Source organism: Ptychodera flava, chromosome 16, assembly GCF_041260155.1.
Source record: "Ptychodera flava strain L36383 chromosome 16, AS_Pfla_20210202, whole genome shotgun sequence".
Lineage (NCBI taxonomy): Eukaryota > Metazoa > Hemichordata > Enteropneusta > Ptychoderidae > Ptychodera > Ptychodera flava.
In genome coordinates this window covers 1,004,338-1,021,007 of record NC_091943.1, presented here as the reverse complement: position 1 = coordinate 1,021,007, position 16,670 = coordinate 1,004,338, and the positions used below count along the sequence as shown (strand labels likewise).

The following is a 16,670-nucleotide window of genomic DNA, read 5'->3' as shown; positions in this document are numbered from 1 at the left end:
GGATAATTGCTTCAAACAAAAGAAACTGCATGTTTCAAGCATGAAAACATCGTGGCTGTGAATGAAAATAAACAATGGCGGATGTGAGTGAGACTATTCTATTTAGGCGACGGGGATGAGTAGGGTCAAAGAATCAAGATAGTACTGGAAAAACGTGTCATTTTCCTTATGATATTGTCAAGGGAACTCCAGTTTCCCATTGTTTTAACATCTTTTAATGGTTTCTTTATTATCTAAAATTAATTTTACCAAGTTAAATGACCAAATATACTCTCCTAACCTTTCTGTATTTGAGTTACACTAGGGTAGGGGCTTATACACGGATGTAATGCATTTTCTAAAATCCTCTAAAATCAGTAGGGGGGCTTATACACGAGCAGGGGCTTATGCTCGGACGAGTACGGTATTTGCCCATAGATCTCAACATATACACTCCAGTGATACTTCTTAATGACCACATTTCCCTGCCCCATCAAGACTTATACTCCTATTACAAGTGGGGACTGTCATTGTCAATGACTGTTTAGTTAATGGTTGTATCACAGTATACGATATTTCTAATTCTTTATTTTTTAGCTACTATAGACTATAGTCTATAGAAGCTATTGGGATGGGTATCCGTCCGGCGTCCGTCGTCAGTCTGTATGTATGTATGTATGTATGTATGTATGTATGTATGTATGTATGTATGTATGTATGTATGTCCGTTTGTGAGGCGTCCGTCCACTCAAATATCTTGAGAACCACAGTACTTACTGATTTGATATTTGTTGTGTAGATGAAAAATACGATTTTGAGAAACTATTTTTTTAATTTTTTGATATTGTTGAAAATAGGCAAATTAATGCCAAAAAAGGTGTTTTTGGTAAAAAATCTTCTTCTTCATAACCGCTGGTCAGACAGCTTTGTTATTTGGTATACAGGTCCCTAGGGGTAACCCAACTTAGACTTGTTCAAATTGTGATGAAATATGCAAATCTGTATTTTTAAGGAATTTTTTTGTCATTTTTGGTCAAAATTTGACTTACATTGTATGTAATTCTTGTACTGTATAAACCCTATCAATTCACCCAGAAAAAAATAATTAATATTGTTACGTGCAGAGAAAACGAACAAAAGGGTGAACTCAGCAGTTAACGTTTAAACAAAATTTATTACGAAAATAAAACTAATTGCTAAGTCAGGGATAGAGTACAAGCTTTAAAAGTGTACAGACTACTTATCTCAGCAGGGACGGCAAAGCTCCAGTCTCAGAGTTGTAACAGTCAGTTGGATGAATGAACAGTCCTCGCAGGCTTGAAGCTGCACAAAGTCCACAGTATAAATCCAGCGTTGGCAGTGAAGGTCTTGAAAAGTCTTGAGAATGACTACTGCTGGAGTTTAGTAACACACAAGAGACACGATCCAAAAGTCTGACTGGAAGCTGAGCACGTCCCTTTTATAAAGGCATATAAGAACAATCTAGAACTTTTATTGACATGCTAATTACTGTTCTAAAATTATCTCTCTTACACAACTAATCAACTTTCCAGAACATTCCAAACATGACTAATTGAATTCAAGGTTGTGAGGTCATTAAGGGCAGTGACCTTGAGAATGTTCTAGACTAATTGAACTCAGGTCATGATGAGTGTGGGGGAAATGACCTACATAACACACCCCCTCTTCAAAAAAGAAAATTTTTCAAAGAAAAATCTTTCTTTTGCAAATGTAATCTTGAAAAGGATTTAAGTACTCAAATTTTGTTTTACTCTAAAGTAAAATTTCTTGAAAGTGAACAACAATAAAATTTCTTGAAAGTGAACAACAATAAACTCTAAATACGAGAGAGACAGTCTGCAATTAAATTGTCTCTGCCTTTGATATGTCTAATGTCAAGATTAAACTCCTGTAACATTAAACTCCATCTTAGCAGTCTCTGATTTTTGCCTTTAAATTTCTGCAGAAAAACAAGAGGGTTGTGATCAATATAAACCACTATTGGCTGATTTGAAGAAGTAACATAAACTTCAAAATGCTGTAAAGCTAATATCAAAGATAAACACTCTTTTTCAATTGTAGAGTAGTTTCTCTGAGATTTGTTAAATTTGTGTGAAAAGTAGCAAACAGGATGATCTACACCATGACTATCCTCTTGCAATAAAACAGCACCAGCAGCCGTATCACTAGCATCCACAGCTAATTTGAATGGCAAAGTGAAATCTGGTGCAGACAACACTGGAGCACTTTGCAGTATGGCTTTAAGTGTATCAAATGCCTGTTGGCATTGCTCTGACCAAACAAACTTTACTTTCCTTTTAAGTAAGTTAGTCAAAGGCTCAGTAATTGTGGAGAAATTTGGACAGAATTTTCTGTAGTAACCAGCCATACCGAGAAAGCGCATCAGTTGTCGTTTGCAGTTTGGTATGGGAAAACTTGAAATGGCACTGATTTTGGCATCAACAGGTTTTACCTCACCCTGTCCTACAGTATGTCCGAGGTAAGTCACCCTCGCCCAACCAAACTCAGATTTGGCAAGGTTGACAGTCAACATTGCTTTACTCAGTCTCTCAAAGAACTTCCGCATGAGCTTGATGTGTTCCTCCCAGGTGTCAGTATACAGGACGACGTCGTCAACGTAAGCTGCACATCCGTCTAGCCCGGATATGACGTCGTTGATCATCCGTTGGAACGTTGCCGGAGAGTTCTTCATTCCGAATGGCATCACCTTGTACTGAAACAATCCGTCTGGTGTAACAAAGGCGGATATTTCACGAGCACGATCCGTCAAAGGGACTTGCCAAAATCCCTTCAGTAGGTCAAATTTCGTCACATACTTGGCTTTTCCCACTCGGTCGATGCAGTCATCAATCCTCGGGATTGGGAAAGTGTCTGTCTTTGTTAAAGTGTTGACCTTCCTAAAGTCCGTGCACATACGATAACTGTGATCTGATTTGGGAACAAGTATGCACGGCGAACTCCAGTTACTTTTACTGGGTTCAATAAAGTCATTGTCCAGCAGGTATTTGACTTCTTCCTGGAGATATTTCGCTTTTGTTGGATTCAGTCTGTATGGATGTTGTTTTATAGGCTTACTGTCCCCAACATCAACGTCGTGATAGATGACGTTTGTCCTCGATGGAACATCTTGAAAGAGGTGTTTATATTCATGGAGCAGTTCTTTCACCTGTTGTTGTTGTTCTGGCTGGAGGTGTGCCAACTTTGTAGACTCCAGCTTCTCCAGGATTTCTGAGTTCTGAAGCTTGACCGAGCCCAGCTTTGAGTTTAGAGTATTTCACTCAAGTCAGTTTCAGTATCACTATCTTCATAATGGTTTGAACTGACTGCACTGACAGGCTGAGTTATAGTAGGATTATCCCTATCCAAATATGCTTAAGCATATTTATGTGACATAGCTGTTTTTGTTTTCGCCTGTCAGGTGTTATTATGATGTAATTTAAATCACTCAATTTCTTATCAATTAGATATGGCCCAAAGTAACGAGCATGGAGTGGTTTGCCAGGAACCGGAAGTAGAACAAGAACTTTTTGACCTGGTTCAAACTTCCGTTTTGAGGTGTTTTTGTCATATTTGATTTTCATTGACTGCTGAGATGACTCAAGATTTTCTCTGGCTAATTCACATGCTTTAGAGAGTTTTGTACGAAAATCTGACACATATTGCAAAATATTCAGACAATCATCATCGTCTGATAGGAATTTCTCTTTAACGAGCTTAAGTGGGCCACGGACTGTATGTCCAAATACAAGCTCAAATGGGCTAAAACCAAGAGACTCTTGAATTGACTCTCTAACAGCAAAGAGCAAAAAATGAATTCCTTCATCCCACTGCTTCTCTGTATCGAAACAGTAGGTCCTAATCATGTTTTTCAAAGTTTGATGAAATCGCTCAAGAGCACCCTGACTTCTGGATGATAGGCGGATGACCTATACTGTTTAGTGCCTAGCTGATCCATTACTTGTTGAAAAATACCAGACATAAAGTTGGAGCCTTGATCGGACTGGACACATTTAGGGAGGCCAAATAAAGTGAAAAATTTGACTAAAGCTTTCACTATAGTCTTTGTCTTTATATTTCTCAGTGGTATGGCTTCTGGGAACCGAGTTGATGTACACATAATTGTCAACATGTACTCATTTCCTGATCTTGTTTTTGGTAGGGGCCCAACACAGTCTATTAGTATCCTACTAAATGGTTCTTGAAATGCAGGAATTGGCTGTAAAGGGGCCTTTGGAATGGTCTGATTTGGCTTTCCTACCATTTGACATGTGTGACAAGTTTTACAGAAATGTGCTACATCCTGCCTGAGATTAGGCCAATAAAAGTGACTGAGAATTTTATGATAAGTTTTCCTGACTCCTAAGTGACCAGCCCAGGGGGTTTCATGGGCCAGGCGCAATATTTCAGCACGGTAGGGCTTTGGAACCACAATCTGATGTTTATAGCCCAATCGTCATCAACCAAAACATCTGGAGGTCTCCATTTACGCATGAGAATACCAGATTTTGTATAATAGGAAACAGAGCTATCTGAAGTTTTACCTTCATCATCTACCCTGTCAAACAAAGACAAAATATCTGGGTCTTTGTGTTGTTCTGCAATGAGATTTGATCTAGAAAATGTCTGACTTTGGTCAGCAGAAGTTTTACTGGAAGTTTCAAATCCACGAGGGATAACGGAATGATCCGTGTCAAACACCTGACTGAGAAAGGTGTCATTTAAGTCAACATCTGTGACATATTTTTGAGAGTATTTTGATTCTCAGAAGTTTTCTTTGACATGGCTCGAGTAATGGCACATGAAGGAAATAAATCGGGTATCTCTTGTTCAATTGGCTCTGGATCCTGATCCAAACTAGGATTATCAGTCACAAGTGGATTAGTAATGACCTTGTCCCCGGCAAGGTCGTTTCCAAGAAGAAGGTGAATCCCTTCAAAAGGCAAAAAAGGCCTAATACCTAAAGTCACAGGTCCAGAAACAAAGTCCGAAGACAAATAGACATTATGGAGAGGAACAGGAATGTAGTCATTACAATCTACCCCCTTAATAAGAACTTTAGAACCTGAAAATGACTTTTCAGAAAACGGCAGGGTATCTGCCAACAAAAGAGACTGGGAAGCCCCGGTATCTCTTAAAATTTTGACAGGGGTAGCGGAAGAAAAATCACTAGAAAGTGATATAAAACCATCATGAATAAATGGTTCGAAAATACCCATAATGCTATCTTGAGAAGAATTGACCTTGACCTCATTAATTGGGATAAGAGGGGTTTAACCTCAGAAAATGTGTTGCACACATTATTAGACTCTAATTGAGTTGATGAAGAAATAAAGCCGGTTGGCTTAGATCCACTTTGACCACTTTGACCTTCACGTTTTCTTTTCAATTTGAAACACTCTGACATTAAATGGCCGTCTTTCTTACAATAATTACAAGAAAGTGTACCAAACTGTTTGTCAGAAGGAGATTGAGACTTGGGATCTGATGATGTGGGAGTGTTACTTGAACTCTGTGAACTGTTGTCATTTGATTTCCTACTGTCCTTTGAAAAATTCTTGGATGAAAAGGACGAGTTAAATTTACCTGCATTGTTTCTGTATGAAAAGGACTGGGATGGTTTGCTGAGAAATGAAGATTTGTGGGTCAATGAATAATCATCGGCCAAACGTGCAGCAACCTCCAATGTATCTGCCTTTTGTTCATTGATAAACGTCTTGATGTCACTCCGGATGCACCTTTTAAATTCCTCAATCAAAACAAGTTGTCGTAATTTGTCATAATTCTGACTGACCTTTTCAGAAGAACACCAACGATCAAACAGTTGTTCTTTTGTTCGAGCAAATTCAACATAAGTTTGATCCTTCACCTTCTCACAATCCCTAAATTTCTGACGGTAAGCTTCAGGCACCAACTCATAACCCTTGAGAATTAATTCCTTCACAGAATCATAATTTGAAGCCTGCTCTACTGACAACTGAATGTAAATTTCTCTGGCTTTACCCACCAAAGCACTCTGCAAAAGCATAGACCAGGACTCCTTAGGCCAATTCAGACTCTGAGCAATTTTCTCAAAATGGAGAAAATATTTGTCAACATCCTTTTCTTGGAAAGGGGGAACTAACCTGAAATGCTTAGTGATGTCAAACTTGTCTGAAGGGAAGAATTTTCCTGACTGTCCAAGCTCTAAACGTTTTATTTCTACCTGTAATCGCTGTTCTTCTAATCGCAATTCTTTTTCTCTCTGTCTTTCTTCCATTTCTAATCTTTCCTGCCTTTCTTTTTCTTTCTGTCTTTCTTCCATTTGCAATTCTTTTTCTTTCATTTCCTTTTCTAATTCCAATTTCTTAAGCTCCAAATCTGCCTGTATTTCTAATTCTAATTTTTTGAGTTCGAAGGAGGACTCAGGCTCATAATCTTTTAAGGCAGACTCCTCAAAATGGCCAGAATTAACTAAATGTTTTGCAATCTTGAACTGTATTTCCCGCTTGCGCATAGATCTTTTGACATCTACTTAAGGAAATTTGCCAGTGCTATGAGGTTGTCTTTTCTGAGGGAATTAAATGTGTCCTGATCAAGGTCATCCATAAATTCGTCTGGCTTGAATTCCGCCATGATTAAATTTCGCTGAGTTCACAGTGTAAAGTAGTTTTGAAAAGGTAGGCAAAATGTTGTCAAACGGCTCAAAATATTCGTATCCCGGACAAGCCCCCAATTTTGTTACGTGCAGAGAAAACGAACAAAAGGGTGAACTCAGCAGTTAACGTTTAAACAAAATTTATTACGAAAATAAAACTAATTGCTAAGTCAGGGATAGAGTACAAGCTTTAAAAGTGTACAGACTACTTATCTCAGCAGGGACGGCAAAGCTCCAGTCTCAGAGTTGTAACAGTCAGTTGGATGAATGAACAGTCCTCGCAGGCTTGAAGCTGCACAAAGTCCACAGTATAAATCCAGCGTTGGCAGTGAAGGTCTTGAAAAGTCTTGAGAATGACTACTGCTGGAGTTTAGTAACACACAAGAGACACGATCCCAAAAGTCTGACTGGAAGCTGAGCACGTCCCTTTTATAAAGGCATATAAGAACAATCTAGAACTTTTATTGACATGCTAATTACTGTTCTAAAATTATCTCTCTTACACAACTAATCAACTTTCCAGAACATTCCAAACATGACTAATGAATTCAAGGTTGTGAGGTCATTAAGGGCAGTGACCTTGAGAATGTTCTAGACTAATTGAACTCAGGTCATGATGAGTGTGGGGGAAATGACCTACATAACAATATGATTTTAAATAATTGAATTAATTAGGAAATCATCAAAGCCAAAATAATTTTAGTGTAGAATTATCAGAAAGTTCAACTTTTTTTGACAGTTCATAGTGAAATGCTTACCATCTTGGAGGATTAAAACATGTAAAGGCAACTTTCCTGAATCCCAACTTTGACATATTCTGAACCGTCATTTATTGTGCCCTGTATGTTATCTAAAAGAAATTGCTCAAATAGTCAATAGAGATAGAGATAGAGATAGAGAAAGTTCTAATTTCCATTTATGGTTGACTTGGTAAGGATAAAATAAAATTACTTTTTGAGGAAAAAAATAGAGTGGTCAATTAAAAGAGTGGTCAAAGTGATAGGGTTTTTATGGTTAAAGCTGGGCTGTATAAAGATTCCTCATGTGCTATTTATAGCAATTATGCAATCTGTGTAAACATTGCAATGAAAGTGTAACATGATTCCTTATAATGCTTTTGATGACCTTGAACTTCTTAAGTTTCAAACCTTTGTCTCTTCAGTGTGCTTTCTCTGAGTATGTACAGTCTCAACTTATTAAACAGAACTCACAATGTTAATCAAAGATATCCACCTTCTTCATCAATACATGTGTCACAAAAGGTTATTCTCTACATACGGTACATACTCAACAGAGCTCTGTCAACTGTTGAGTTGCTTGTTCTTTCAAAACCGCTGGTCAGACAGCTTTAATATTTAGTTTACTTGTCCGTAGGATGACCTTAGTGAGATAATTTCATACAGTAAGGAAATACTTAATTTTGTATCCATGTCTATAGTAGCTTCAGGGACTTTGGCCCTATGTTTCCATTTTATATTCTGAATAAATACATTAAACATATTTCACTGTCTCCAGTACATTACATTTAAGTATTTTCACTTCATGCACTTTATCCCTTTCACACATGTTCAAATATCTGACCAGAGAACAAACACTAAATAGTCCAGGATGGGAGCTACAGTGTCATTGACGCTATTTTCTCATTTTTGGTCAAAAAATTTTTTTCTCAAAATTTACCAGTCTGATTGCTTTGATATTTAGTACACAGGTTCTTAGGATTTAGGTTGAAATCTAGAATTTTGAATTTTTGGGGAACTTTACGAAACTGTCAATTTTACAGGGATATCTTTCATTTTGTATTTTTAAGATTTTTTTTAGTAATTTTATACCTACTGGAACTAAGAGTATGTAATGTGGTGATTTAGTAAGCATTCGATATGGTAAACTGTATTTGGTGTTGAAATGCGGTAAAAAAATCATTAGAAACATAGCTGAGGTGATTTTAGCAGATTTGGTTTCCAACAAATATATTCAAAAAATTTGTTCAATGTTTAAGAGTATCAAGGTTGTAAATAGTTGACACACTTCCTGCCATGTGGTCATTGTATATCTCATGCAAAGATAGTCAATACAAAGGGGTGGACCATTTGATATCCTGGGGGGGGGTTCCTGGCAGATTTTGAAAAAAATTCCAAACAAATGTCAATAAAAAAATCAGCCAGAGAAGGTTTGACAAAAAAAGGCGGGAGAGTGGGAAAAAAAGAATGTACAATGGATCAGATAAAAAAGATAATGTACCTCATCAATCTTCCAGGCACACCCCCCCCCCTCTATCAAATGGTCCACCCCTGATGTATTTTTGCACCCAATTAACCATGCAGTGTACATTATTTTATGATGTCAAGTTAGGTAAGGATTTGAAAGGAATAGTCAAGTTCACCACAGATAAATTTCTGAATTTTATCTCTTGTGTCATCATCCTTGTATAATTGGTTAAGTTTGTAAGTTGTTCCAGATGTGGATGTACCAGTTGTTCTGGAAGAAAACAATGTTTACTTTTCTCTGTAGGGTTTCTGAGTTAATGATTGTATGTTGAAATCTCTCCATGTATCTGGTGTATGGGCAAAATGTAAACATTGGTTGCATGTTATGTATTTCTGTCTATTTCAAATATTGTAAATGAAAAATCAAGAACAGTTTGCTGTGTGCTTGTAAAAGATAACATATTTGTCAATACATAAACTGCATTGCAGATTGATTGTCTTAAAAATTATCACAGAAATAGAAACGGAAAAGAAACTAATCAAATTGCTGTAACATATTCACTCTCAGTGCCTGTATAGGCCTATACTTAACTATTTTATCATTACATTCAGCTGTCTATTATATCTTTATCACTCTCCATGGGCCAAGGCACATTGGGGCCAATGTCACCACTCTGTGCCAGTCTGTGTATGTCAGTCTGTTTGTGTGTCTGTCAACGTTTCATACAATTGTTGGCTTGTTTTGATAACTATATGGGAGCGAACAGTGACATTGTCACTATTTTCGTGTAAATGCTATGAAAAACTGACACAATCAGATTATTTAAAAGAATTTCTTTCATGGTGGTTACGTCATGCCTTGTATGAGTACTAGTCCAAAAACCCATGAATTTATGTGAAATAATTCTTTTGAACTACAATATCATATGATATTTTTCTGTTCACAATAGTGGTTTGATCCTTCAAGACATCACATTCATAAACCTTGGCAACAGAGACACTCTTGACTCACCGGAACTGGTGAATTTCTCCAAATGTTGGCAGCAGTTTTCCATCCTTGACACCATGAGGAGATTCAAACAATAGTAAGTACATGCATTTAGATTACAAATATTCTTTACATTGTTTGCTTCAGTAATGACCTCAACTCTGTGGGTTTCAGACAGCGTACCCCTGCTGTGCACGGTATGAACCTTATCAATGCAACCAGTAAAAAAATAATTCCGATTTTATATGGTTGAATTATTAGAAAATTAACAAAGTCAAAATAATTTTAGTGGTCAAAAATTATGATTTCAACTTTTTTGACAGTTCATAAGCTCACCATCTTGGATGATTGAAACATATAAAGGTGACTTTCCTGAAGTCCCGAGTTGGACATTCTGTGCTGTAATTGTATTGTCCTGTTATTGAAAATAAAATGTTCAAAACAGAATTATTAGAGATAGAGAAAGTCCCAATTTCAATCGGTGCTTGAACTGATAAGGGTAAAATAAAATTACGTTTTGAGAAAAAAATTGGGGTGGTTGAATTAATAGAGTGGTTGAATTGATAGGGTTTTTATGGTTTATACAAGGACATAGATCCAGTATTTTGTGAGTTAGTATGTATAAAAGACAACCAATTTAGCTCAAATTTTCTTTTTTTAGAATGTTTGTACATTTTTCGTGTTCTTTCTCTATCCACAGTCGAGATCATAAAATGGTCTTGTAACTTAATATTTGTTTCGATTTCTTTCTTTTTTTTGCAGTCATTATAGTGAGTTGAAGAAGAACGATAGAGTGATAGCTTTCTTCAATGACTTCAATGATTTCTTACATGAGGAAGCAATGTGGCAACTCTCTGAAAAGATCAAGCCCAGAGGTGGAAAACAAAAAGACCCAGTAGATTAACAGAAACTGTATATATTGTAGGCAAGTTTTTGATATTTTCACCAACATGTAGTGAAGATTTCATTTTTACTCTTTCTGACCTATCTGTCGCCCTTCATTCAAAGTGACAGCTTTTTTCTGTGAAATGTAAATACTAAACAACTCAACTTGAGAATTCTGAGAAGCATACATAGTGTGTGACAGAAGTCACTGACCAGGAGAACCTCTGACATTGTGTGTCAGAGGTCAGGGATTGGGTGAGAGGTTGTACATCCTGGCATTTTGATATAATCAGGATGATATACAGCTGGCAGACAGTGCATTGCAATTGCTTTTCTGTCATTTGTGGTTCATAGATAATACAGTGAAAGGAAGAGTAAGGGTTCAGTGTATGTTAACCACCTCCCATCATGGTTCAGAAATTATATACTTATTTTTCAAAGACTGAGACAAAATACTACCCCACAGAAACTACTCCGAAATAACCCATAGTCAATACAACCATACGTAATAGTCAGAAATTTCTAGTTAATATTTTGACATTTCACGTCATACTTGAAAAATACAAAACACCCACATGCAAAAAAGAAGCCACTAGATTTGAAGATCTGCTTTTAAAATCAATTTATAATTGTTGTGTTTGTGAAAAGAGTACTTGAATGCAAAAAATATGTAATTGTGCATGAATCAGTATGTAGCAAAGTGTTGCACTGTCTTGCTATTAATATGAGTAACTAGCATTGGAGACCCTGTGTGTAGTGGAAGTTCAGCACTTGTATCATCTCACAGAGACACACACAGACAGGGTCTGAGCTTATGACAAAGTTAGATTTTGTTTATTTTGTCATGTATTTTATTGTCGGTCATTGTATCATTGGGTAACCAAACATGTAACTTGTTCAAGGATGGTTACTCCCGATCATTCACTAGTTGTATTATCCTCGGTCAGCAAGTATGATATGCATATGCATGTATTTTAGAGAATCATGTAAATTTGAACCAATTGAGGAATTTTTCAGAACATAAACAGTGCTGATTATCTACTTAACGGAACATTTCAAAGGAGTTCAAAAAATATATACTTGATGATTTCTCATGTTTTGTATTAAAGATAGAATGAAAAATGTCCTTCATATTGAATGGTACCAATCTAACCAAAAAATACTCCCTTAAGCTTTAACAGAGACAGAATAATATAGTAGGCATAACATGCCTTGTTGTTTATCAGTATCATGATCATACTGTGAGGAGTGAAAGGTCTGGCATTACCAGTTATTCTGTTTAGGGATCAACCATTACATCTTGGGAGCAGATGCTCAAAGTTGGAATAAACCGAGAGAATAAAAATTGTGGAAAAATATTTTCCAGCCTTACAGAATGAAAAAATATTCACATGGCTAGAAACTGAAAATCAGTGTAGAATTCTAAGAAAGAAAGTGTCTTGCTGGCCAACTCCAGAGATAGGGATATGCTGAATCTTGGAACGGAAAATTCACAATTTGCAAGTCGTCATTCTGGTCACCTCCCAAAATGAAATGGTCCGTCCCTAAGTTTGGTTTGGCATTCTACTGTCTGACAGACCAGTAAATGAATAATGGCCCTGTATACCAAAAATATATATGCAGAACTCACAGAGTAGACCACAGTGCCACAGTATAATACCTTGATGACTTTGTCATGTGACAGCAAAATACAAATGAGATGTGATTACTACCAGTTCATTACAATACTGTCTTTATACACTGGTGCATGCTGTTATGACAAAAAAAGGTTGTTCACGTATAAGTCTTTCAGTACAGACATTCATAACAGAAGCTTGATGCAACATTTTCATTTGTCAATTTACAGATGTATCATGTAGGTTTCAGAAAACCAGCAGATTTTGCACATGAATCTGTTAAAAGTATCGTCAGCACCGTAGTTCAGAGATTGGGGGTTTATCAGAATGCCATGCCTTGTAACATTAACCTCTTTTAAACAGTATATACCGCTGAAAGTCACCACAGACTTGTCAGATTTTTAAGCATTTCACAACAATACTTTTTTGATTGAGACTGTGAAATTAATAATTGCCTCAAAAATTTCAGCTCAATTTCCTAGAAATCTGAAAGTGTACTTTTTGTTCTGTGTTCTTCATGTCAAACTGAAATAGAAACCAGAAACCAGTGTACAACATTGATTGTCACTGGTGTGAGCGTATTTGATGGTTTGTACCTTTATATGTCATGGTTTTTATGAAGATTATCTGGTGTGCTTTTTACAGTTCATTCAAGTGTCTTTTAAGTGTTGGAACTGTATCTTTTGCAATTGAAACCAACATTATACCCAAGGCACAGTTTTAATGCAATGGCTACAGTCAAAGTTTGTAATCTTTGGCTCGTAGTACTCATGCACAGTTTTAGTTTCCAATGAGAATGGTGGTGTAGAAATTTCTCATGGAATAAATTTTTGGAGCAATTTTCTGAACGGAGAGTCGCATTGAATGAAGAATGGTCAGATCTTAGAACTATTTGTTATGTCGTAATAGTCTTTTTATTCTTAATGTTCTTAAAGCGTATAACTGTAAACAAGTTTGTGTGAATGTGTCCAGGTTATAGTCTGCTCTTTAAAAACCATTTACACATTTAAGAAGAGTTGAAAAATCTCCAATCTTATGTAGTCCGTCATTCACATTCACCAGGACAATTTTTTTTGGCTGTAAATCACTTGCTAGAATTTTGTTAAGTTTTTAATTTTATTGCAAATGATAATATGATAAATGTGTATATAAATATTCTATCCTTCAACTCTGAGTTGAATGTTTTATGAAAATTCTCAACTAGATTATATAGATTGTCGCAAAAATTATGCAAATTTGCTGTTTGTCAGTAACAAATTTGAGTGTGTAGGAAGGATTCTGATTGGTTTATGATGTAACCATTTCCCCTAATGGCCTCTCAGTATGCAAATGCTGTTGTCTTACCCATATTAGGTCATGATATGGTAATAATGTTGTTGGTCAGTGGAATTGTATGAGGATTCACATTTTTCAGAATTGACACTTTATTCATTGTCAGCAAAACTCTGAAACTCAAGATACCCAGAAAAAAGTTCATAGAGAAAACAAGTTTCAGCCTTGTAGTACTTGTGCTTTTTATTGAAATACTGTTATCATGTTTTTAAAAGTGATAGATATTTCTTGAGAAGAGGAACAGAAGTTTATTTCTATAAACCAGCCATGAGAAAGCTTGGATGTGGAAAAAATACGTTGTAGTGAAAAAACATGCATTTACCATATTTTAGGAGATTCGGTAGAAAATTAAAAGTAGTATGTGTATGTATCGTATGTGGCTTTTTGATACTGTACATAGGTATGTATGAGATCTGTGTATGTTCACTTTTTGGCAGAGATGCTTTCTTAAGTCTTCTTAAACCTCAGATGACGAGCAATAGTTTGTTTTTTTATACGATTAATTTTGCATTCTTGTTTTTTCGAGAAGACAATCTCAGCTGTGTATTTATTTATCGCTGGATCAGCCCTGATATTCCTAATGACATCAGGTTCTGCCTATCAGAGGATGGCTTGAAAGACCAAAAGTACATGTTAATTGACATGACCTCTGACCTTTGATTCTGAAATCATATTTACTCCTCAAAGGAGCTTATGGAGGATGCTTGTAGAATTTTTGTGTACTATACCGGAAATGGTAAAGTAAAACAGAGGATGAAGTGAGTGAAAAAATGTTCCCGAATAAAAAAATAGATCAGTATCTTTTCAGCTTGAAAGTATATCTCTCACAGTGTTGTAGAGTTGTAGTGTATTCTATACATTGCAAATATGTTTACTCATTCATGTAATTTTCAATGCAAATCTACTGAATACACTTCTCCACTTTAAAAGCAAACTGTCATTGGTGCTCAGACTGTGTAATTTTGGGTAGTCATTCTGTACGGCCAATCATCAGATGTTTTGCAAAGTACTGCCCTTGGAGTTCATTGTTTTGTTAATGTTGAAATGTATTATGTGACTGTCGCTCTTGCCAAAAAAGTAGTTTTTCTCAGACCCAGTGAAAGACAGTTGTAAGGTAAGTTTTTATGAGGGCGCTCTTCTGTAACTCTGTATCATGATTAATTTTGTCAGGTATAATTCCAAATGTCTTGCACTTTCTTCATCATATAACCTTTGTCTGTTCATCGGTTCATTCAGTATTTGTACGCGCAACGACTGAAAAAAAACACTGTTCAAAATGACACTACAAACACAGTCTGCAAATCTGCCAAAGGTAATGTTGATATTTTAGAATATGTCCCAATGCCAAAAGCTACAGCCTCTATATTGAACATAATTACCAGATTTTAAATATGTGAAATTTTCATGTGTCAACATTTCTTGCAAAATATTCTTGACATCAGTTAGTTGCTATATTACTGACTCTCCCATTGGATTTCAGATTTGGTAAAATGTGAACCCTTTAGGGTAAGAAATATCAAAACAAATTTTTAACTGTAATACAAGATACCATCTACATGTTCACTGTCCCCATCTTATATTGTGAAACTTTATACACACGCCAGAGATACAAAGACAGACAAAATATCAACCTTGAAATATATTTGTTCCAGGCAAGTTTTAAAAGAAAACGAGCTGATTTTTTTATGAAATATGAAATATATCAAAGATACAGGTTACAAAGATCAAACCAAGAAACAAAGCAATAACACAATGAACAAATCATGTCCGATTTGTGTCAGAAAGCCATCTTTTATGATATTCTTTTCATTTTGCCAACTCTGTGTGTAAAGTTGAACTCAAATGACTTTTTATCATTCGACAGGTTGACCATTTTTCCATGGTACAATTATGTGACCAGTTTCTCTATTTTGTCTCATACATCCAAGCTTTTTTCACCTGCCCTTAAAAGAAGGCAACTTTCCCCATATGAACAAAATTCTCTGTGAAAGGGGTCAAAGAAGTTTCCATCATTTCAAACTTGTCCTTCAAAACATCTCTGATTTGAATTCTGATGCATGCCACATCCAAAACAATGGAACTAAAAAAAGTCGAACTGAAATTAAAGATGTCAGAAACAGGCAAGATAGTAATTTTGTCACAGAAGAAAGATGTCCTTGTGGAGAACAAAGATGACTTAGTTTGCTTTTACCAAAGAAAAATATCACAATTGTGTTAATGGTTCACAACTCGATGGGAAAGTTTTCTGAGTGCTCTGCGTAAGAATTCGTATCTCATTCATTTGCTGATTTTTGCTTTAAAATGCAACTGCTTTGTCGATAATGCCACATAGTGTATTTTTGTATTGTAAATACATCACTCTGGTGACACTATAAGATTGTAGATGATGGTAGAATGGTTTGATAAATTATGTCACTCTTGTGTTCATTTCAAACCGTACAATAAACTTGTGTCTTGATATCATGCAATATTGACTTGTGTCTTCTGTATTTTGTAGGTAGCTGATTGTTTCATCTATAGTTTTAAAGTTTTCTGGGGTGTCACCCATCACCTTAGGTAACTTAATGTTTTCTGTCTGTAATGTGATAATATCTGATGTGTACTTGCATGACAAAGTGACATCATAGTACATTTTATAGGACTGGAAAACCCACTGTTGTTGGTAGTTTTGGGACCAGTATTGTGAACCCAGTGAATGTAAACTCAGTAGACTTACCAAGTCCTTGTTTCACTGGTGGAGTTCCGCAGAAGGTTCAGTAAATACGTCTGCTTGCTTTGGCGGTGTGGATCGATCTGCTGTTCGATCGAGGGGAAATGCGTAATGTACATGCAAGGCATTCCATGGATACAACGGCGGCGCAGCACCTGTGCAGGAGGGCGCCGCCAACGACCGAAAACCCGCATTTCACTTCACCAGTATTGGGATACATACATTCAATGGCTCATTGTCGTGTGGTAGTCTTCCAAATGTTGTTGTTGACCTTCATTAGCATTAACCCTTTCACCACAAT

General features: G+C 36.2%; 1 protein-coding gene across 3 annotated transcripts in view; it reads left to right on the top strand.

Moving 5' to 3' along the window:
• The window catches only part of LOC139152465 (rap guanine nucleotide exchange factor 1-like), an 87,873-nt gene extending 71,746 nt beyond the window's left edge, over window positions 1–16,127 (top strand). For all 3 annotated transcript variants that reach the window (XM_070725587.1, XM_070725586.1, XM_070725588.1), the window contains 2 exons: window positions 9,789–9,923; window positions 10,589–16,127. In XM_070725587.1, coding sequence (XP_070581688.1) covers window positions 9,789–9,923; window positions 10,589–10,730 — 277 coding nt within the window. In that variant the 3' untranslated portion in view covers window positions 10,731–16,127. The remainder of the gene's footprint in view (window positions 1–9,788; window positions 9,924–10,588) is intronic.
• The last annotated feature ends 543 nt before the right edge of the window (window positions 16,128–16,670 follow it).